This window comes from Vitis riparia, chromosome 5, assembly GCF_004353265.1.
Source record: "Vitis riparia cultivar Riparia Gloire de Montpellier isolate 1030 chromosome 5, EGFV_Vit.rip_1.0, whole genome shotgun sequence".
Classification (NCBI taxonomy): domain Eukaryota; kingdom Viridiplantae; phylum Streptophyta; class Magnoliopsida; order Vitales; family Vitaceae; genus Vitis; species Vitis riparia.
The window spans coordinates 23,230,890-23,254,930 of record NC_048435.1 but is presented as its reverse complement, the minus strand read 5'-3'; the positions used below and the strand labels follow the sequence as shown (position 1 = coordinate 23,254,930).

Below are 24,041 nucleotides of genomic sequence, written 5' to 3'. Positions count from 1 at the left end.
TTTCCTTTAATTTACAGTTTAATTCGATTAGAAGTTCCCCACTCTTCTTCATTTTCTTCCTTTGCTTCCCCCATTCTTCCTATAAAGCCTAAAAAGGTGAAACCATATTCCATCTTTTAATTGATGATAGATACTACCCATAGGGTTGTCTGCTGTCATACCTAGTTGGGACACTTTTAAGTTTTAATAAAATTCTCTATTTGCCTCGTTAAAAATGGAACTCAAATCCCAGAATCACAAAATAGCAGTACATACAAATGAACTATTTACATGAATGAATCCAAACACATATTTGTTATTTCTATACTCTGTTGTGAATGTACCTATCATTTGCAAGATTCCAAGCTTCTTGCCTCAATTCTGGAGGAGTTTTGAGGGTGGCAAGGTAGTTTGACATGTATTTATGAGGATGCTCCACATGACAAATAAAACCCATCTCTTTCAAAATGTGTCTTTCAGTTCTGCTCAAATCAGTCTTCAAGTCAGCATATTTTTGTTAACAAAAAGCAAAGATAAGCACACGCTTTAGGAAGAAAACACATCAGGACTTCTAATAAACAACATGCATTCCTAGACTTTTGTAGCCAATATAGATTCATAACCTTAGAAAATGGGTCCAAGTGCACAATGGGTAAGTTCTCCCTCCTGCATTCCATTCTGTTGAAAACAATGAGGACTTGCCTTGCTTTTCTAGGGCTTTCCTCCAGTTTTGATGCTAGCTAAATACAACTGGCAGCAACTCTCTATTAACAAAAAAAAAAGGGAAAAAAGAACAGAGAATTAGGTTCCACAACAGTATCAGATTAAGAAAAAATAGAGGAGAAAGCATAGAGATATAGCATTGTTCTCAGTTGAGCTACACCCTAAAAAATGTAAATTAAACTTTCAAATTTTAGAAATTCCATCACTTGATATACAAGAGAGCAAAGACCTCTTAAAAATCCAAATGTCAGGTCTAGTGGAGGTGAGTTTCCCAATTTTTTAGGAAACCATAACAGCTTAAAATAAAGGATTCAAAATTTATTTTTAGCAAACTCGAAAATGAAAGGTAGTTAGGAGGAGGGATAAACCTTCACATTGAAATGGGCAAATGACTTCTTGCAGTAGAAGTGATGGAACAAAACCTGGCTAATGGCCATTACTGCTTGAGGTCTAACATGATAAGATTAAGGTAAACAAATGAAAAATAGGAGATAAAAGAATTGCATGTACCAACTACATTTTTATTAAAAAATAACAAGAATAATATAACAACATACAGTCTCAGTAAAATGCCTCTTTCTTGGATGAGAACGCAACCATAAATTCTAAGGGTTGTTTCGGTTGCTTCATTTATATAGGGATGGCAATGGGGCGAGTTTGGGACGGGGCACCCCTATCCCATTCTCGTCCCAATTATATAATCTTTCTCCATTCCCATCCCAAACCGAGTCGAGGCATGTCAATGAGTACCCATCCCCATTTACAGAAAAAATGGTAAACCCGTCCCTGTATGTCTCAACCCAGATATGCATTTTTGTTTGGGTGGGGAGGATGATTTTCCCAAAACCAACAACATTACATCAATCCACAAAATCCCCAATGAACAAATTAACAATTTTCATGCCTATACACTTTTCTAAAAAAAGAAAAAAAACACCACAAAAATTTAAAGAGATCGCAATGGCTTTCAGAAAGAAAATATTGGAAAAAAAAATGAATGGGTCTAAGACAGATTGATTCACACTTGGAGCAACATGGGATGCAAGTTGATTATCAAACCAAAACTCAAATTAGAAAGGAAAAAAGATCCAAAATTTCCAAAAAAAAATCAAATATTTTTACGCAATCCAACCGGACAAAACCCTAAAATATAACTAGGGTTGAAAACCAAATCAAAACACCTTTAAAAGATGAGAGGGCTTGAAATGGAGGCTGAAGGCTTTGGCATTTGATGAATGTCGAAGTTGTCACTATCACAATGGAGCCAATCATCGTTGTGATTCCACTTCTATTTGAAGGGGAGAAAAGGGTTTCTCCACAAACATTTCTCAATTTTAATGTTTTTCTTGGATTCATCCTTGAAGATGGATTTCTGAAGGTTGAAGTAGAAAGGGGCAGTATGCAGAGATGAAAGGAGAGCAATGGTTGATCTAGGGCAATGAATAGAGAAACTATTTATAGGAAGTTGTTTGGTATGTTATAAAATTTAAAGACTAAATTTGTAACTGGGCGGGGCAGGACGGGTTGGTACAAAACCCATCCCAACCTATTCAAGTTTTGAAAATTTTCCTAAACCCATCTCATCCCTGATTATCACCTGCTCATACCCGTCCCAATAGGGGAGGGGTGAGGCAAGTTACTCTGATAGCCCGCAAAACTGCCATCCCTACATCTATATCATCTTTCCTGGAAGGTGAGTTCTTTAGTTGCTCATCGATTAGGTAGAATGTGCCAATTGCTATGTAAATCATAGTGGTTAACTGAGATGGGCAACCTTGAATAAACAGTCACAAAGAACCCATCAAATTTCAATATTTCAATATAAACAAGCACATATAAATTGATAAAAATAGAAAAAGAGGGGGTGGATGGGAAGGGAACCTGTGATTATTTTCCCAGATAATGTCAAAAACTTGGTATAGCTCGAATATAACAAGCAATAATTTAACCAAAAAGGGTTCCTTTCTTAGCTGCTCTTGGTTTTTCAATTCAAACAAATTTTCCTTAAAAGTACATTTTAAAATTTTGACTAGTTGGGACCAGGAAAAAAGAAATTTCCACTCAACTATGTTACAACTATTTGGCTTGGTTATGACAAGTTTCTAAAATTTTTGGAAACCAAAAACAATTTAGAACTTAAGATTCAAAACTCAACAAGTGTTTCTTTTCTTGGAAACCAAACAGAGGAATCCCAAAACAGATTTTAGTTGAGCTTTAAGACGACAAAATAACTCATTAATTAATGAAATAAAGTGCATTAAAGAGATTAAATTGAAAAGACAAGAAAATTGCAAACTCATGACCTCCATAAAACCATATCAAATAAACAATACATAGAATAAAAAAATTACAAGAAAGAACAACAGGCATTCTGATAACAATTATTTAAAAAGAAAGACATGTATACGATTTATAAGCACCAATATACCTTCCATTTTGTGTTTTTCAGAGGTTCATAGTGCAAATTTCAGGTACCAATTGGGATTCTAGGGATTTCATTTCTGAATTGCAAATTTCACAAAGGACTTTCAATTTTCCATATCAAAAAAACTTTAGGGTTTAATCAAGAACAAACTAAGACAATCCAAATAGGAACAAAATCAATAAGAAGAAAAGTAAATAATTTTAGCAAATAGAAAAGGGGAAGTCACAGACTCACATGTTGGAAGGATGTGATACCAGGAGAGTTGTGGCAAACAAGGTGAACGGCAACGAAGCCTTGCTGACTTCAATGTGTTTCATGGCTGCAAATAATCGCAAAGGTGCGATGGTGGACAAGTTATGATGGCGAGTAGTAGCTAGATGTTAGTGGAAGACGGTGAAGAAAAAGAGAGGAGGAAAGTTGAAGGCAGACTTGTGTTTTGGGCCGTGAATGCTGACATGGAGATTGGGTGAGGGCAATTTGGGCACAAAAAAAAATAGTCATCACAAAGTGCACAAAAACCATATTATTTTACGCATTAACGGCTGCATCTCAGATTTTCAATTCTTGGGTTTTGAAAACCAAATTATTCCCCAATGACCGACCCAAAACACAAGTTTCCCTTCTTTAATAGTGCTCTTAATTCATTAAATTATTTTATGTAATATATTAAAAGAGACACTATGAAAAACACTTTTTTTAATTTATATTCAAACATCAACTAAGTCGAGGATTGATTGACTCATTATGGGGCCAGTTAAGTTCCACATGAATACCGGCCCTGACAACCCCATGTAACAGAGGCTCTAACAGTCACAGCTCATATCTACAGGGTAGGAGTGGGCTCTTCCCAAATCCAAGATAGAGGCCCTAACAGTCATGGTTAATATCTACATGATATGATTGGGGCCTCTTCATGTGTACATGACTTTTAAACTCATGGGAGGTAGCGGGTCATCATCTCCACACCAATAACGGCACATTACTCATACCAAACTCCTTGATGATATTTATGATCAAAACAATAGCAATCTCAAATCTTATTGGTTTTAGCTTTTAGGAGTTGGAGCAAGAATCATTTCATACAGTTGCAACTTGCCACTACCTTTCATTAACTAGGATAAAAAAATTTCTGCTTTTGTTAGAGACATTCGCACACATGTAAGGTAGAAGAAGAGAACTAAAGCCAAAATTCATATTTCATTACCTATTAAGTAATAATTCATTCAAAATTGACTCTGAACTGAGACTTCCATTGCTGCACCATTTTAAGCCTCTCTTTGCACAAAGTACAGCTTACCCATGACATGGAGAATAGCAACAAAGGCTATGAAACCAATACTCATGACAAGAACGACATTGGGGGAAATCTTGAGTCCCGGGGCATCATCAGTGTAAAACTGCAGCATATTCCCACTTGCTCCTCCTGCAGCCCCAACACTAGTTGTCCTCCTCCTACGCAGGCTAGCAGCAGCAGCTGCACTTCCTCTTGGGGGAGCAGCTCCATTTAGAACCATTTCTGTAACAACCATTTAAAAGCTTAGAACCAAACAACCACCGGTATTCAATGTTTAGATGCACAGATTTACAAAGAAAAGGAGGGGAAAAATACATAAGGCTGGGAAAATGTTCTGTAGCTAGTAGTTATCCTTCTTTCTTTTATCTTTATCCCTCATGTAGTCTGCTACTTATTACTAGATTCCCTTCCTTTCTAGCTTCAATCTTCTATAGATTTACAGCTCCTATCCCAGCTCCCATTAGTCCTAGGATGTCACAAGTAGCCAGGCTTTCTTCCCTTTCCAACTAGTTATAGATTGCTTAAATGCCTATAAACTGGGACCAAACCAAGTAAGTCCATGGATCATCTGTTAATCCTTCTTTGAATCCCAATCTTTAGTATCTGTCGGCTGTTTTAACACAACCAAAGCATTGAAAAGTCTTCTTTTCCCCACAAGGAAAAAATGAAATACAGTTTTGAAGCCTCAAAAAGTCTGTCTATCTGGCTTTGTTATTTTTACACAGTCGACAGTGGGCATAGCTGCAAATGTTGGTTATTTGTTTTAAATATTTGCTATTAGCAGTTGATAATACAAATTGAATTTTGGCAAATCCTCCTACATAAAATTATAAACACTCTTTCAATATGACTAGCAATTTCACTCTCCAACTCAAGGGAAGTTCATGGGCTTTAAAAAAAAACGAGAAATGGCCTCACCGGTATTTTAGACAAGCATGAACCGAAGCCTCATAATAACCTGCAGATGAATTTTAATTACAAACAACTCATAAATGCAGGGGCTTCCCAGAACTTTAATAAAAGGTAAGAATTCTTTTGGGTTTTCATAGAAGGTTTTCATAGAGCCAGTGATAATCTCAAACCTCAAAAATGTAAATTTGTACTGCTAGAGTTTCGTTTAAATACATGAAATCCAAAAAATGTAATAGAATTTCATGCATGACAGCTTGATGTATTTGAATGAGTTCATATACAAAGAATCTTATTGTTCAATTTAACATAAAAGATCATGAATTTATGCCTGTTAATGCAATCAAATCCAACCAAGAATAAATAAAATAACAACCAAGGCAAATAGTTGCGAAGGGACTGAATTTCCTTTCTTTTCTTCCCATTTTCTAGGCAACCAAACAAGATAATAAGGGAAATTCACCAAGCAAAAAATGACACACATGTTGAAGCAAACAATAATTAAAGTACTAAACACCCCACCCGAAAAAAAGAGGAAAGAAAAACACTTGAGAGCAAATCAAGATTCAAGAAGATCCATGTTCTGAAACAATGAATAATCAAGAATCTACAAAAAAAACAGATCACAGAACCCTAGGAAAACTCAAAGAATAAAACCTCCTAAACAATCTCAACAACCATAATGAAATATGGGAATTTGTATGAAAAATCACAGCCAAAGGTGGAAAATTGATGAGAGAAAAAGAGGCAAAATTAAGAAGAAAACAACACCCAGATCATGAAATTCAAAGATTAGAAGATTTACCTGATGACTGAAAGAATGATTTTCTAGATAGGGGGAGTTGCAGGCGAGAGAAGGCAAAGATGGAGACTAGCTCCGTCCCAGCTTCTCAGACTCCCAGAGGTTTCCGTAGCCCAATGGGCCTGAAGTTGGGTTGAAGATTCACTAGTATCTTTTTTTTTTTTTTTTTTGGTATTTCATATATTTTTCAACATAAAAAAACTAGAAAAAAGAAAAAGAAAGGGACAATTGATGGATAATTGTGTTTTGGATCCAATTGAGCCCAAAAATTAAGTTTTGATCTATATAAGTTGTATAATTAATTAGAAGGATATAGAATATGAAAAGACTAATATACCTTTCAAAACTATTTTATACCACAATATTTAACAAACTTTCTTATCTTAATTTTTTTTTAATAATTATTTTGAAGTTTATTATTTTTAGAAAACTAATTTTTTTAAAAAAATATATTATAAAAATATATCATTTAAAAAAAATAAATTTGACATATTTTTTATATACACAATTTTAAATATATATATTTTCCAAGATGTTTGATTTTTAAATAATAATAATAATAACTTATTTTTATTTTTTTGGAAAATGGTGTATTTTTTTCCAAATCACTAAATTATATTATATTTTATTGAAGTTTACAAAATGAATAAAATTTAAATTAATATTTTTCTACTTTTTTTTTCATAGTGAGCAAAAATTATTTTGAAAAAATAAAAAATTCATATCCTTCTTCTCAATTTTCACACTTTCTTTAGGTTTTGAGCTTAAATGATGAACTTATATGGACTAAAACTTAAATTTTAGGCCCAACTGGGCCCAAAACACAATTGTCCCAAAAAAGAAACTATTACGCCTTAAATCTAACATTTTTTTTAATAAACCAACATTAATTATGCCATAGATTTTTAATGAACTGGAATTAATGAAAATGAATCTATCAATGGCAATAAATTTCAAAATTTTAAATTTAAAGAAATATCTTTGTGTTCATTAGTGAACTCATCATGTTTAAGGGTAAGTTTGGTCATTTTAATCCATAAGGAGTAATGTTATACGAAAGAAAATCACTAGTAATTAGCAAAAATAAGAATTGGATTACTAGATGGATAAAAGAAACAACCAAATTCAATTTGGTTCTCGAGAAAAAGGAAAAAAAAGATAAATTATAAGTCGAAGATGGTCGCTTGTTGACTACAAAGATTGTAAAATATTAACAAATATAAAATAGAAAAGAAAAAACAATCATAATTGAAAAAGCTCTATAATCATGTCTAGTCAACATAATTCTTACTAGAATATGAGGACATCAAACAAATTTCGGGCCACATGAAAGAATTTAAGAAAAATGTAACATAAAACTATATACAAAATTTCATTTTACATAACATACAGCAGGAGTACATATCGTAATATATCCTAACATATAAATGTAAAAATCTTTATAATTTTAAAAAATGAGTTTGTTAATGACCAAGGCCTCTAGGGCTAGGCCCCATGTTAATTATTCGAGCCAGTAAGCCATAGTGAAGTTAACCTTCTTATAACTAGATGAAAATGTCACAAGGTGACTTTCATTTACAATATCCTCTAATAATACTCATCACCTCAATACAAACTCGATTTAAAACGAAAACAAAAATAACTAGAACAATTGGAAAGATATCATTTGATAACATGTAATTCATAACTGTGAATGGTCTGATAAACTTCTTTTTGAAGGGAGATTTATGCTATGTTTGGTTCCCAAAAAATTTGAGGGAAAATATAAGGGAAATAAAATATAAAGGAAAAGTAGAAGGAAAGAAAAAGTGAAGGAAAATAAAAAATAGATTAAAAGTCGATAAATTATTATTTTTATTACTTCAAACTCATTTTATTTATTTTAACTCATCAATATAAAGATTAAATAATTTAAAAATACATAATTTTTTAATTAGTTTTAATTATATTTGATTTTTTTTATATTTTTATAGGACAACTAAACATGAAAAAATCATTTTCTTTTACATTTTTTTTCTTTCCTTAATATTTTCCGGAACCAAACATAACCTTAAAGTTTAAGAAGGTAGAGTTGGTGTCTAAAATCAATTTCTTTTTGAGTATTTATACAGCTATGAAGTTTAGTGCTAGTGCAGTTGGAGTTTGAACCATGTCCACTAATTTGAATGAATTTTAGGGTTTTAGAACCTTAGAGGTTGACCAAGACCTTTGAAGGAGTCATGGAGCCTTAAATATTAGTGGCTTTGTTTGAATCGGACCAGGGTTTGTGATTTCTAATTTTTTTTAATTGACTGAAATGACCCTATTCATGAGTTGAAGTCAACATATCGAGGGGCAATTTTGGTCATTTTTTGTTCCAAAATAAGAAAATAGTTAATACTAAAATTAAATTAGTCAAAGCAACATGTGAAATTGCAAATTTATTTCTAAAAATCCACAAAATAAAAAAAATAAATAAATAAGATTATTCAAACCAGCTGCTTCCGAAAAAGGGAAGAAAAAAACAATTATGAAACTCACCTAATTCAATGGCTTGGCTTGCCTGGTTGATTTCCTTTTTGGAAAAAAAGGTATACATGCCCTCTTTTTCCCGGCAACCAAACAGGGTGATAAGGAAAATTGAAACTCATTCACACTACCTCATTTCTAAAATGGTAAAAAGATATACCATGTTCTCTTCCACTACTGATTTGATTTACCAGATGGACAATTAAATTTGTTGGAAAATGAATATTTAATTTTCTATTATTTTTACAATTTCTTAGCAACCAAACAAAAATAAATAAAAAAAGAACTTGAAAAAATTGCAGCAAGCAGCTAGTAATGATCAAGATGCAAATAATTGAAAAGAATGATTTTATTTATTTATTTTCATTCAATTGTACATTATATAATACATAAAATAAATAAATAAATAAAAAATATACTACATGAATTATGTTCTTCACCATCTTCCTGAAGATGTAGTTGGTTAATGACCGGGACCTTTAGGACTAGGCCCTGATGCCAACCGTTCTAACCAATAAGCCATCGTGAACTTAGTCTTCTCGTAAACGTAAGATGATGTTGTAAGATCAGTTGCACTTTTAAACTCCTCCGATAACATCCTTGCTCCCTCGACATGAACTTGACCTATAATAGTAACAAATATGACTAATATGATTAAAAAGGTGGTACTGGATCGTGTGAAACTCATCATCATAGACTAAAAAACTGACAAACTTGTGTTGAGAACAAAGATTTAGGGTTTAAGGAGGTAGGTTGTAATGGGATCTCTAGAGGGGGTTTTTGCTCTTGTGATGTTGGAAATGAATGAGGCTTTGGGCATTTATAGATGTATGGAGTACCAAGTTGGTGTGGTTGGGGTGGGACCATATTCACTGGTTTGAATGAATCTTAGGGTTTTGGTAGGGTTTAAGAGCCTTACGTGTTGACCAAGAACATTCAAAAAGAGAAATTGGCCTATTTCCTACGAGTAAAATTGAATACGTGGGCACTTACCGTTGAACGAGTCTATGGCTTGTGTCGTCAAAACTTTTGAAATCGACTGAAATGCCGCTTCTCATGACGTGAAATTCATCATTTATGGAGGGCAATTTGGTCATTTTATTCCAAACCATGTAAAAATCTGAATTTATTATTTTAAAATTAACAAAAGAAAATGAAAAATAAGATTATCCAGACCAAGTAAATGCCTAAAATTAGTTTAAAATAAAAACATATCATTTGCTTGTTTGTAAAGCAAAAACTCCCATTCAAAGTTCCACAATTCAACTACCAAGCTTACTTAATTAGAGTCAAATATAATAAATTAATAATAATAATATATGATATTAAAAATGTTATTAAAATTAATAATTGTATTAATAAATTAATTTATGAATAATCATAAGGGCTAGCAGGGATAAATTAAATTAAGAGAACATTAATAAATAAATAAATTAGAACCAAAGATAGAGGCCTATTGATAATTTAATTAATTTAATTTAAGTTTTTATTTTAGGTCAAAAAACCTTTTTTTATAATTTGTTATTTAACAAAAAAATCAACCAAAGAAAATGAAAATAAAATATTCAGCGAAGTCACAGCCTGGAGGGAAAAAGAAAAAGGGTAGGAAGCTCAGTTTGCTTGTTGGAAAAGCAAAACTCCCATTCAAACTGTCCAAGTATAATTCAACTAGTTGATTAGTTGAGTCAAACACATGCGGCTTTAAAAAAAAATTTAAAAGAGACTTTTCAATTTCTCGGCAACCAAACAAAATTTTCACACTAGTGTCACTCTTTGTTAAAGTAAAATCAAGGAACTTTCAAACACAAATAGCAATAATACTTTGACTCAATATGGGAAGTGTTTTTAAAAATCTATTTTGAACTATGAATACCATTAATTCATCTTTTCTAAAACTTGTTTTTAAAAATTATTTTTTATTTTTCAATTTTAAAAAAATATGGTCAAACATTCTCATTTTTTTTTTTTAAACAATTTCTATTTATTTGTTAAAAATTGTTCCAAAGAAGAACAATGACCAAAACAGTGTTAAAATTTTTTTTAAATAGTTTTATATTTTTTAAAATAAAAAACTATTTTAAAATTACATTGTCAAACATACTCATATTTTTTAATAATAATTTTTTAAAATTATTCTCCTCCTCTGTTTTATAGAACAAAAATCTATTTGGAACATAAAATGTTTTTACTTTTTTCTTATATTTTTTAATATATTATAAATAAATTTTATATATAATGATTTTTTTTCATTCATTCTTCAGATTTATATAATTATTTATTAAAATGTTTTTCAAGAAACAAGTAAAAACAATTCAAAAATTTTCTTTGAAAGTATTTTATTTTTGTTTCTAAAAACATTTTACTTTTCATTTTTAAAAATAAAAAACTATTTTATATTTTCTAATTATCAAATATTTTTTCTATTTTTTTATTTTATTTTAAAAAATGAAAAATTATTTTTAAAAATAGTTGTGAAGCTTTTATTTTTCCATTCTTGTTTGGATTAATCATATAAATTTAATAAAATCAAGAACATTTACTCATGAGGTTGCTTAAGAAATATAACATTGTTATGCTCAAAAAATAATGCAAGTTATCTAATATCTAACAACAAAACTAAAAAGAAAAAGAAAGAAAAAACAATTATCCAAAATCAAAAATTAATTTTTGAGAACTATTTTCAAAATGGTTCCTAGATAGGCCCTTTATTTCTTCATTCTTGGATTATTTTTCCAAAAAATTGTAAGTAAAATATCATATAAATTTTATAAAATCAAGAACATTTACCCGTGAGATCCTTAAAAAAATATAAGAAAAATAATGCAAGTTATCTGATATCTAACCCCAAAGCTAAAAAGAAAAGAAAAAACTCTATTACTTTTATTATATTTTACTACTTTTATGTGGCATCTGATTATTAAGGCTATGTTTGATTTTCGAAAAGTACCCAAGAAGGAAAAAGAAAATACTAAGGAAAATAGTCTTCTTATGTTTAGTTTTATTATGAAAAATATAAAAGAAAATAAAATATAATTAAAATTAATTAGAAATTTATGTATTTTAAAATTATTTAATCTTTATATAATAGAGAAAAATAAATTAAATGAGTTTAAAGTTTTTCTCTATTTTCTTTCTCTCATATTTTCCTTCAAATTTTTTAGGAACTAAACATTACGTAAATGTACAATTTCCCAATCAGGATTTGTGGGCATTAGGGATAATAAGTTCATAACTCAAAAAATTGTATCAAGGAATTTGATTTATTCATGTGTATGTAATTCGTATACTTCTTCTTACATGTATAAAAATACAGTATAAAGTTACAAAAGAATGCAAATACAAAATATTTGATTTTGTATCCTATATGACAAACAAGTATGCTACGGGCTTGTCCTCCAGGTAGAAGCCTGAGGACCCTTCACAGCGCCAATGGAGAATTTGATCAGTGACCAGGGCCCTTGGGGCTCGGCCCTGACGCCAACCGCTCGAGCCAACATGCCATGGTGTACTTGGCCTTGTTGTAGACAGACGGGTACGTCGCCAGGTGGTTTGCACCAGCAAAGTCCTCAGCCAGCACCCTTGTTGCCTCAATCTGGGCTTGGCTGAAAATGGCAACAAACATAACAGCAATGATCAGCAGAGCAGTTGCAGACCGGAAACTCATCTTCACAAGAGGTCTAGAACGAACTTTTTTCGGGTTCTATCAGTGGGTTTGGAGGGGTGAAAGCTTATGAATGTGTGTGAGGAAACATGAATGTGATTCAAGTATTTATAGACTGGAGTCTGTATGGGTCTCCTTGGACTCAATGGCAAAGTTTGAACGAAAAAAGGGATTTAGGAGGGCTTAAGGCATACGTGTTGACTAGGGATGGTTGAAATAGTCATGCAGGCTGATAATATCAGGGGCTTTGTTCTTCTGGGTGTAGCGTATATTTGTTTCCCAAGTTTGAATAATTCCACAGGGGTCAGTGCCATAAATATGAGACCAAAAGGAGCCTATTCGTGACCTGGGTTCTGGACAGCTAGAGGGCTGGTTTTTGGTCATTTTGCTCTGAGAAGGGATAATATCAGAACATGGGGGAATTAGATATGGATGTCATGCCATATGAGTCCAGGTTTGGAGCCTTGAATTGACTGGCTGCTCTAGTTGTTGTCTTTGAACGGACTCATCCCAGGACAATTAATATTATTTGAGGAAACCCCTAGATGGTTGCCTAAGGTTGTGAAATGACTATAATACCCTTAATACTTTTAGACCCAAGCCTGTTTGACAGTAAGACTACAGATTCGGAAGCCCAAAGGGAACCAACACAGCAGCCTAACCTCAATCAGGTTGTGTCACTACTTGACCAGACCAGATCAAGCTATGAATCTCATTTGCCATGGGAACAATTTTTTGTACAACTTTTCATATTCTGCACCACCACCTACCCCCTCCCCCACAAAATCCCAATGAGAAAAATAAATAAATAAAAATACGGAAACAAGTATTTGATGGTTCATACAGGATTAATATACAATAATATCCTCTATGCAGAATGCCTAGCCAGTATGAAAAAAAGACCCCCAACATTTCTATGATGCTTCTCATTAGTAGATTAGTCAAAAATGATAATGTTCAAACCACATGCTCAAAATGCTCTACAAAAAATAGAAAAATGTTCAAACCACATGCTAAAAAATGTTCAAAGGGGCTGTTTTCAACAGAGTCACATTGAACCACTAACTGGCCAAATTTGACCCGCTAATCTTGGGTTTCAATCCATTTTTTCCCTATAATAATGATGTTCAATTTGTCTAATATCAAGGAAATGCACATTGGTTGAACTGAATGTAAGTCCAATTCAGGCTGATCCCGCACCAAACCCCATTCATCAAATGGGGGACACCATGAGTACCGACCCACAAAAATGGACTCTCTAAAAATTACTGTTGATTTTCAGCAGCATTATTAGACTTTGTCTCATCAACCTTCACACTTGGGTTGATTTCCTACTTATTTTTTCTCTGTGATTTCCCTATGACTGGTAGTATTTCCTGACATCATTTTAGCCATCTCAAAGTATGCGTCTTGATACTATTCTGCCATGATTTTTTTTTTTTCCCTTATACACATCCCGTCTTCTTTTCTATGATTTTGGTCCTGTTAAAGACTAAGGAAATTCTTATAACATGATTTAATTTTGAACCACTTGTGATGGTCGGTGGCTTGATCTCTATTATTAACTCTTGAACCCTTCTAGCTGAGTACTAACCCAGAAAAATGGACTCTCCAAAAATTACTGATGATTTTCAGCAGCATTATTAGACTTTGTCTCATCAACCTTCACACTTGGGTTGATTTCCTACTTATTTTTTCTCTGTGATTCCTTCTGACTAGTAGTATTTCCTGACATATCATTTTAGCCATCTCAAAGTACACATCTTGATACTATTCTGCCATGATTTTTTTTTTCCCTTATACACATCCCATCTTCTTTTCTATGATTTTGGTCCTGTTAAAGACTAAGAAAATTCTTATAACATGATTTAATTTTTGAACCACTTGTGATGGTCGGTGGCTTGATCTCTATTATCAACTCTTGAACCCTTCTAGCTGAGTACTAACCCAGAAAAATGGACTCTCCAAAAATTACTGATGATTTTCAGCAGCATTATTAGACTTTGTCTCATCAACCTTCACACTTGGGTTGATTTCCTACTTATTTTTTCTCTGTGATTTCCTATGACTAGTAGTATTTCCTGACATATCATTTTAGCCATCTCAAAGTACGCATCTTGATACTATTCTGCCATGATTTTTTTTTCCCTTATACACATCCCATCTTCTTTTCTATGATTTTGGTCCTGTTAAAGACTAAGAAAATTCTTATACCATGATTTAATTTTTGAACCACTTATTTGTGATGGTCGGTGGCTTGATCTCTATTATTAACTCTTGAACCCTTCTAGCTTAACCTGTACATGAATGTCAAATCTGACATCATACTCAAAGCATCCTAAATTTTTCCGTAAATTTAACTTCTTTGAATAGAAAAAACTAACCCCTATTTAAGTAATGAAACTTAAGTTTTCTTAAGCTTTGCTGAATTCAAAAAAGAAAAATAATAACACAAAATTTTAAAGGACAAAGTTCGCTAACCTTGAGTTACCACCAAACCCACCTTGCATATTCATCAATAACTTCAATCTGATATTAACTGAAGAAGAAACTGCAATTCTCATGTTCATGGGATTTCTTTAAAAACAAACTATAAAGGATCTTCAAACGATTCAGTATTTAGTTTTCAACTTGAGGTCTTATCTTTTTATCTCATTAGGCAAGAACTTCAATAAGAATCCAGAAATAAATTCAATTTTGAAGAACTTAATATATTCAACATGACAGTGTTACATAAAAGGGATAAAAGGAAAAAGGTGGCATACCGTGTTAGTCAAATTGGAAGCAGCTCATGTAGCACTACTTTGCCAAATCATCATTGCTGCGTTGCCCGCCACCACGCTTCTGTTGGAGGGCCCCACAGCATCAGTTGGCTCTAGGGTTGTAAAATCCTGCAGTTGCAGGCCGACAGTCACAGTGACTACATTGATAAGATCTAAAACATGGTAATTGGGAAAATCATTCAGAATGTACATTAATAGGCAGTGTGCATACATCAACTAAAACAAGGATTGATGCAACAGATGCACATACATTACAACACATCAAGATGTTTCATATCATGCATTGATGCATGCACCATCTGACTTCAAACCTGTAAATCCATATGGATTATATCCCGACAAAAATATTTACAGCCTCTAAGTCAATTTTGGCCTTTAGCTATACAAAGTCAATCTGTTGGTGAAATGAAAAGGCTTCTGAACCGAGTCCAGGACTTGTGCAAGGGGGTGTAGGAATCTAGGAATCCTTTGCCTTTTGCCTCAATTCATTGAGCTCCCTCTCAACTTCAGTGTCTTGAAATGGCAATGCCATGCTTGTGCTGCTAACAGATGCTCTTCCAGGTGGAAGCTCACCTTTCTATTGGAACCAAACCGAAACAGGAACAAAAAAATAAGAGAGCTAAGTCCCTGGCTGTCATGGAAATGAAGAGAAGCTGAAAAAGATTGTGAATCTACAACAAAAGAAACAGAATCTGTGAACTTTGCAATAAAATATGGAATCTCTTTCTTTGTGCTCCACTTTTTCAGCAAATAGAGAGATGGCAAAAATAATGTAAAAAGGCATTCAATATTTTTAGAATTTTCATTTTTCAGTGCCACCTCTGTTTAGTTTCCAAGAAAAGGAGAAAAAGAAAACTGTTCAAACACTAAATACTTTTAAAATTTTAAAATTTTATTTACTTTTTCCATTTTTCTAGACAACCTGACAGAGTGAATGAAAATATTATCACAATTAACTAGTCCCAAAGCAACAATAGGCTAGGTAACAATAAATCCTTCGGACTCAACCTAGTGGGATCAAACTAAATATGACTAAAGACATAGCTCCACCAACCAGAAAGTTCCATTTTTCCATGACAGAAATGATGTACAAAGGCATACCTTTGAGCTACCAGATAGTTCTTTCTTCAAGTTTGCAAGATCATCATCAACTGAAGAGCTTTCTAACAATGCAAACTGCAAGATAGAAAACCAACTTACAAATTGTATAGAACAGGAAAGTCAATTCTTGCAGCAAGTTACCAAAAATGCGGGAATCCACTTCAACACACAGACACATGTTTGTGCTTTTCAACTAATGCCAATAGTTACCCTTGTGTGGCATGTCCACATGTCATAGTCTTTTTAATGTAGACGAAGAAGACAAATCTACCAAACTGGCACATCGGGCACCACTTGAACTCCAAGAAATTAACCTTTGAACTTTGCTTTTGGGAAGAGATTGGGGAAGAGATTGGGACTAAATTATGAAGAATTCAATCTCCAAACTAGCATTTTTCTCATCAGAAATCAACAGAGTACTAATAGGATACCAAGTTTAGCTCATTAATTTGTTTCAACATTGTATTCCTTAATACATTCATCAATGTCGATGTACTTAACTAGTTTAACTGTTGCCTTTTTTGTTTTATTTCATTTTATTTTTTTAATACTTGGGAGATCATTTCTTAATATTGAGACAAAAGAAAAAGGAGTTAAGAGAGATAACAGCTACCTTTCCGTCAAGTTCATCAGAAGTTAACTGGCCCAGTGCCTCTGCTTGGGACTCCATTGTCAACACTATCAAGAAAAAGAAAAGAAATAAGAAACTTCTCATCACAGTTGCCACTAAGAATTTGAGCTCAGTATGGTGAACCCAATTTGATTCACATCAACCAACAACGGGAACAAATTTTTTGTACAATGTATTGCGGTTTCAGTTACTTTTGAGTGACAAAAAAGCCAGGAGTGGAAGAACAACCATTGAAGGTACCATGAATTATGACCATACACCAAAAACAACATGGTTTCTATTATCAATCTTTTAATTCTAATACTTGTTAAAAGAACAAAATAAATTATGGTAAAAAGGGATTTCAATTATAATTTTATTTCCCAGCTCTTATTATAAAACAAACCATGCTAAATTTACAGAATGTTGGGTAATCAAGAAACAGCATTGTCATAAAAACAAGGATGCTTAGATGGAAAAGTAATGAGACAAGAATAGGAAGAATTTGTTATGAACGTTTATCAATGCATTTGGTGTTTTGTTGTTGAGTCATATCAAAGGAAAGACGGATGGAAAAGATGGTCTAAAAGTACAATTTTGTAGCTCCTTGGTAAGAGAGTAATTCTTTTTTTTTTTTTTTTTGATAAGTCTTGGTAAGAGAGTAATTCTTAACGCATTCCTCTTTTACAGAATTGGCAATCCTTGTGCATGTAGCATTTTCTGGTGTAGCTTTTAGTTTTATCTTTTACCATTTTCAGTTGCACTTCCTTGGGAACATCACGTTCTCCACTTAGCTTTTCAGAAAATTCCCAACTTTCCCCTCAGCTGATCATTGCATTTTTCTATATGTGCCATGAAATGATGGTAAAACAAGTTAATTACAGTGGAGACATCAAAATATGGTAATTTAAAACATTCTATAAGCTACAATAAGCTGATATAATCTCACAATCAGAATATCTCTTGCTCTTAAGTATGGCATGTAATACTAAAGCCATTGGTGGATGGTCCAGGTCCTGATGATTGGAATCTAGAGCCAAAAGCATCTTCTAGATGGCATAAGGTTTTCTTCAGGAAGACATTAGTTGATGCATCACAACTCATCCAAATGCAGACAAATGATTTGAACCAGATTAATTCCCAATATCAAGTTTCTTACCTTTTTCTTCCATCTTTTCAAAAGCTGCAAGTGCATTACTTGTATTGACATTCCCCAACATCTCATTCACTTTGCTTGCAGTCCTAAAGGAACACACGTGGGCAATTTCATCAACAGTAAGGAGCTATCATGTGTGGAAACTTTGAAAGCTAGTGAAGAAAATGGTGCAAGAAAACGAACTTGGCAGACTGAGCACGTGCTTTCAAGGTATCTTTTTTTGATTTTGCTTCCTGTATCTTGCTCTCCAAAAGCTACACAAAATGGAGTTCATGGAATGTAACTATAACAAGTCATTAAAATGCATAATGTACTTGTCAACAAAGCTAAAATAGTGCAATTTTAAGGATGCATTGGATGAGAGATTCAGGGACAAAATTTGGGAGTGCCAAGTGATTCACGAGTTTGAAATCCTTTATTATTTTGTTGGCTATATTTAAGAGTGGGAATTTAAGGACCCAAATTTTAGCTCAAATTCCAACTAGGAAGGTACCATTTCAAAGATCCTCAAGATTGTGAGAAATTGGTTAGCTTCATCACTGCCATCCCCACCACACCCCCACCATGTGCCATCACCATCTCCACCATCACCGTTCCACCAATCATCTTTTCACCACCATTGTCGCCACTACCATCACCATCTCCACCATCACTGCTCCACCAATCATCTTTCCACCAGCATTGTCACCACTACCATCATCACAATACTCGCTGCAATCTGTCAGGACATGGCTACCCAAATCATCATATCATGATAGTTATTCTTATGCCAGATCTACTTAAAGGGGCCAATTTTTTAATGATTATGATGTGCTTCAATGCTAACATAGCCACCCCCCAGGCTTCTTGACAAATCTAAAACCAGATAATCCTAAATTTGACACACAATGCATGTTTATACCTTTTTACCCAATGAAGTCCTAGAAAAAGTATTTTTCTTGCTTTATGAAAACTTCTACGTTTTCTTTTCATTCTACTCATCTTTTAAAATGCAAGACAATTTGGCTTTATCAGATGTCATTTAATAATTCATATTTCACATCAACACATGGCACAACAACAGCTTGCTACACATATTGGCATTTTTAGACATGTTTTTCATTGAAACAAATCATGGAGGGCATAAATGATGCAGGCAGGATAACAACTAGCATACCCGTGTATTGGAGACGAGATTTTCAATGACATTCTTCTGTTGATCAAATTGAGCTTTCAAAGCACTAGCATTATCCTGTAAAAAAAAGGAACAAAGATGCCAGTTACACCATCTCTTCTCAACAAACCAGCAGCATATAACAGTTGACTCTATATTGCTTGGAAACAGATACCTATACTAAGGTAAAAAAATATATATTAAAATTTAATTAGTATAATCCCTTGACGAAGTGTAGAAATTTCCTCAAAAAGACTCCTATATATTGCACACCACACAAATGAGCCCCATAGTGGGCAGAACTTTCTAGAGACAGCAGCTAGCTGCTCAAAATTCTACAAACTCAACAGCTTAAGACCCTTATGCCATGTTTGGTTCCAAGAAGGTGCAAAGGGAAGGAAAAAATGATAAGAAAAATGATTTTCTTATATTTGGTTTTACAATTGAAAACACAAAAGAAAATAAAATATAACTAAAATTAGTTAGAAACTTAGCCATATTTAAATTATTTAATCTTTATATAGAAGATGTAAAATAAGACAAACAAGTTTGAAACATTCTAAAAGCTTTGTTCAGACTTCTTCAAAGTCCAGTAGAAGTTTTTGGAGTTGTCTGGGAAGCATATAAGATTTAGGAAGCTTTTGAAGAGTCTCCCAAGGCCTTAGGGTTCAGATCTTTCTTTGAGTCTTGTAAATATAAGAGGCCCTCATTCTTTTGGTTCTAGATCAACTTGATAAAATTAATTACAAAGGAGAAAAGAATTTTCCTCTTCCTAGGAAGGGGAATTCCTCATTGTCGATGAATCTTGCAATGGACAAGCAAGATCTAGCCTATCTTTTTAATCACTAAATGCACAAGTCCCTTCAAAGCAAACTATTTGTTAAGCCAAGAGATGTAAGAATAAGAAATAGGTAATTTATCACTATAGTGCAGTTCTATTATCATATAGAAAACTTCTGCCCCAATGTCCAACAAAAAGTAAATAAATAGTTAAATAATAAATTTGCTTCCAATACTCTTCAAAGATAATGTCAACTTACAGCATAAGACTTACGCCTCTTCAAAGCTTCCCGTGCAAGATCCTCATCTCCTTTTTCAAGAGCAAATTGAGCCTTACGGTACCTATATTCAAAATAAAGCACAAAATAACATTTATCCACCACCATACTTGGGCCATTAATTTAGCACCTACATGTCACATTTTACCAATCTTCAGAAGCTTGTTGTGCCGCTTTATATTTATTTTCCAATCGCTTTTGAGATGCCAATACCTTCAGAGAAGCAATGAATTTTACATAAACACAATAGTAGAAAGGGAAATAAACTTAAAATTATAAAAGTAGTGCTGCCATAATCCATTGAGAATGCTTGGTGCTTCCTTTCGCTATCTTTACTATGCATTGTGCTTTAAGTTTCTAGACAGTTTATCATCATATAGGACAGAGAAAAGGAAAAAGAGAGAGAACAAAAATGAAGAAGAGAAGGAAGAAATAAAGGGAAAATAAAAAGGCGGAACAACGAAGAAGCAAGAATTATTAACGTTAAGCAACAAAAGCAAAAATGAGATCATCAAGCTTACTTGTGCTGTGGCCTGACGCATTTTTATCAAGTCATCATTCATTTCAAGCACAGTTTGTTCTAAGATCTTCTCCGGGTCTTCCATGGAACTAATGATTGCATTTGCATATGACTAACATCAGAACACAGAAAGATAAATCAAGTAATAAGTAAGATTGCAATGGTAACAATTTGTGGAATGAGGGTATATCAATAAAACCATCACAAAAGAAAAAAAATGTACTTAAAAGAGTTGTCACTCTCACCTTGACAACTCTAGCAAATCGATCCAAAAGGCTCATTCGAGCACCATGTCTACTACATTGGGATCGATTGGAATTAGCAACCCGTGCTCCCCTAACTTTTAGAACTCTCACTGCAAGCAAATCAATATCAATGTTAGTTTCGAACTGGCACCACTGATAACAAGGTATTTCATTCATTACAAAAATTTATATTAACATCAAATTGAATGATATAAAACAAAGATAGCTCCAACAATCTGAAGTACCGAAACCCAGTTCCCAAATTGACTTTCTTATACATCGTTTATTCTCATTCATGTGTGTATCAAAGTGCATTTGAACAAGGTAAAATTTCCCAATTTTGAATAGTACCCTGTTTGGTAGCCAAGAAAATGTATGGAAGGAAAAAAGAATCCCAACAGAACAAGTGGAACAAGAGGTATTGGACTATTTCCTCTGGATAACAACAATTACCCAGGATAAAATTTCCCAAATTGGACTAATGCTCTCTGTTTGGTGGCCATGAAAATGCATAAAAGGAAAAATGAAAAAGAATCGAGAAAACAGAAGCAACATTAAATATTATACCATCTTCTTGGGGAAATAACAGATACCAAAAATTAAGCTTCCCCAACTTGCGCTGTTTGTTAGCCATGAAAATGTGAAGAAAGCAACAGCAACGTGTAGCATACAATTTTCTCCGGAAAATAGCACTTACCCAGATAAAAATTCCCAAATTGGACTAATGCTCTGTTTGGTTTGGTAGCCATGAAAATGCATGGAAACACAACAAAGCAGAAGCAACATTAAGTATTAAACCATTTTTTTCTAGGACACCCAGCAACTCAGATATGAAGATTAACAAAAGAGACACACCTCCACCATTGAAAAACGACGACGTCAGAGGTTGCCCAACGACACAGACGCTGTCAGAGGTCGAAGAAGCTGGTGCAGACGCCAAGGGCATCCCGGTAATTATCTGTGAATTCAGGGGCATTCTCGGGATAGAATCGGCTCAGATGATGTTGCAGAAAACACAGAAAATAATTTCAAATTTTCCAAAGCAAGGGCAATGATAATTTGTTTTCAGTGTTTTGGACCGGCTCAGTCCAAACTATTGAACCGTAAGACCAGTTATTGGGCCGTTGTCACCGGTGGTTCACTCGAGTGGGTTGATCCGATCCGACCCGATCGTGTTCTTCTCGGGTCAAATTATTTTTATCCTATCCAATTCAAGTCGGACTTGAGCAAAGGATTCAACCAACTTTAATTCATATATAAAAAAAAATGTCTTTTATAATTTAAAAAAAATTATAATTACAGTAAAATGAAAGATAGACTTATGAATTATTTGGTAATTGTTTAAAAAAACAATTCCAAAAAATAATTTTTGAAAACTGTTTTTAAAAATTATTTTTTAATTTTTATAAAAGAAAATTTTGTTTAGAAACCTAAAATGTTTTTAACCTATTTTTAATATTTTTAAATTTATTTTAAAAATAATTTTTATATATAATGTTTATTTTTTAAATAATTTTATACGTTTGTATAATTATTTCTTAAAATAGTTCTTAAAAAACAAGTAAAACTAATATAAAATAACTAAAAGATGTTTTTTAAAAATAACTTATTTTTTGTTCTTAAAAATAAAAAATAGTTTTTTATTATCAAACATATTTCTTATGTTTTTTAGTTCAAAAAATAGAAAGCTACTTTAAAAAATAATTCTAAAACTAACCCTTATTTTCTTTTTTCTTATTAGATTAAAATTTCGTATCATTTATCATTTATAACATGTTGCATCATTAAAAATAATAATAAATATGTAATTAAAGTAATAAAATTAATATATATATATATATATATATATATATATATATATATATATATATATATATATATATATATATATATATTATTTCTTAAATCAAACAAAACATTACTTGACTGCTCCCCACAAGCGACAAAAGTTGAAACTTTAACAATAATTCTGAAAATCAAATTTTGAAAACTGTTATATTATATTTATAACTATTTGAGAACTCAAAATATTTTAACCTATATTTTATATTTTTAAATAAGTTTTAAAAATAATTTTTATATGTAATTTTTATTTTTAATTATTCTTCATATTTGTATAATTATTTTTTAAAATAATTCTTAAAAAATGAGTAAAAACAATTGAAAATTATTAGATATTAAAAACAATCCATTTTATGTCTTTTAGTTATAAAAAAAATAGTTAATAAACATCCCATAATTTTAGAAATTATTATACAATTGGGCGAGTATTATGTATTTGGAAAAAAAAAAATAATAATAATAATAATTTTTATTCAAATATAAAATAATTTGAAACTTACCTTAAAAAATTGAGATACTAAATTTTTTTAACATCTTAAATTTATAAATTTTAAAAGTAATTTTAAACAATGTAGTAAGTTGATAATTTTTATACAAAAGTTATTAAGTTTTATATAAAAAAATATTATTATTTAAAAAAAATAGAAAACATAAGATATATCCAAGTAAAATGGATTGTAAAAGTAAATAGAAGGATAAGTATTAATTTTGAAAAAAAAAGGGAAACTTTCTGAATTCATGTTTCTAATCAATATTTGTAGGATACTTTACATAAATAATATTATTTATAAAATTTAGATATAATTATAAATAAAGAAAATATAAAAATAAATGGTTGACTTTCCTTTTGAAATTTTTAGTTATCAAAATTTTCCTACCTACCTAGCTTTTTATAAGGTAAGATTGGAAAATATGAATGGAACTTTCTCTAAATAATAATTTTCATAAAAATTAGATCTATTTATAAATAAAGAAAAAAATCAAAATAAATTTCCTACCGTCCTTTCTATGAAAATTTTCCAATAGGAAAGAAAAAAAGACATATATAAGAGGGTTCAATAAAAGTATTCCCATGATCCAAACACATCCAAAAAGAATGCACCATGGGAAATTCAAGGAGGAAGCTTCAACAAGACAAAGAAGAGGATGTTTCTTCAACCTTCACTTGCGAGATATGCATTGAACCCTTCTCGTCAAACGAGAAATTCAAGAACTAACCCAACTGCACCCACCCTTTCTGCATGGCCTGTATGGCCAACTACATTCACGTCA

The 24,041-nt window shown here is 32.2% G+C and overlaps 2 protein-coding genes across 11 annotated transcripts; both read right to left on the bottom strand.

The window, feature by feature from the left end:
- Positions 1-181: 181 nt before the first annotated feature.
- LOC117913841 (protein transport protein Sec61 subunit beta-like) lies at positions 182-6,239 on the bottom strand. 7 transcript variants are annotated; one of them, XM_034828905.1, is made up of 7 exons: positions 6,136-6,239; positions 5,340-5,379; positions 4,332-4,643; positions 3,362-3,446; positions 1,071-3,203; positions 603-743; positions 182-461 (listed from the first exon to the last, which is right to left on the bottom strand). In XM_034828905.1, the coding sequence occupies exon 3, from the start codon at positions 4,639-4,641 to the stop codon at positions 4,393-4,395; it is 249 nt and encodes an 82-aa protein (XP_034684796.1). In that variant the 5' UTR covers positions 4,642-4,643; positions 5,340-5,379; positions 6,136-6,239; the 3' UTR covers positions 182-461; positions 603-743; positions 1,071-3,203; positions 3,362-3,446; positions 4,332-4,392. The 7 variants fall into 7 exon arrangements, with proteins under 7 accessions (XP_034684796.1, XP_034684795.1, XP_034684799.1 ...); XM_034828904.1 differs by having other exon boundaries at positions 1,071-1,152; XM_034828908.1 differs by lacking the exon at positions 1,071-3,203.
- An 8,991-nt stretch (positions 6,240-15,230) lies between these two features.
- LOC117914017 (probable membrane-associated 30 kDa protein, chloroplastic) lies at positions 15,231-22,121 on the bottom strand. 4 transcript variants are annotated; one of them, XM_034829168.1, is made up of 11 exons: positions 21,783-22,118; positions 20,928-21,037; positions 20,684-20,794; positions 20,311-20,375; positions 20,145-20,226; positions 19,108-19,182; positions 18,135-18,205; positions 17,955-18,037; positions 16,799-16,863; positions 16,186-16,260; positions 15,231-15,711 (listed from the first exon to the last, which is right to left on the bottom strand). In XM_034829168.1, the coding sequence occupies exons 1-11, from the start codon at positions 21,901-21,903 to the stop codon at positions 15,565-15,567; spliced, it is 1,005 nt and encodes a 334-aa protein (XP_034685059.1). In that variant the 5' UTR covers positions 21,904-22,118; the 3' UTR covers positions 15,231-15,564. The 4 variants fall into 4 exon arrangements, with proteins under 4 accessions (XP_034685059.1, XP_034685060.1, XP_034685061.1 ...); XM_034829169.1 differs by having other exon boundaries at positions 15,231-15,661; positions 21,783-22,112; XM_034829170.1 differs by having other exon boundaries at positions 15,569-15,755; positions 21,783-22,121.
- Between the last annotated feature and the right edge of the window lie 1,920 nt (positions 22,122-24,041).

Bases quoted from the DNA above. Each gene is read 5' to 3' on its own strand.
- LOC117913841 (XM_034828905.1), bottom strand. From the start codon at position 4,641: ATGGTTCTAAATGGAGCTGCTCCCCCAAGAGGAAGTGCAGCTGCTGCT.
- LOC117914017 (XM_034829168.1), bottom strand. From the start codon at position 21,903: ATGCCCCTGAATTCACAGATAATTACCGGGATGCCCTTGGCGTCTGCA. The intron at 21,038-21,782 runs GTGTGTCTCTTT...ATTTGCTTGCAG, and splicing joins GTCGTTTTTCAATGGTGGAG to TGAGAGTTCTAAAAGTTAGG. The intron at 20,795-20,927 runs GTGAGAGTGACA...TTCTGATGTTAG, and splicing joins GATTTGCTAGAGTTGTCAAG to TCATATGCAAATGCAATCAT.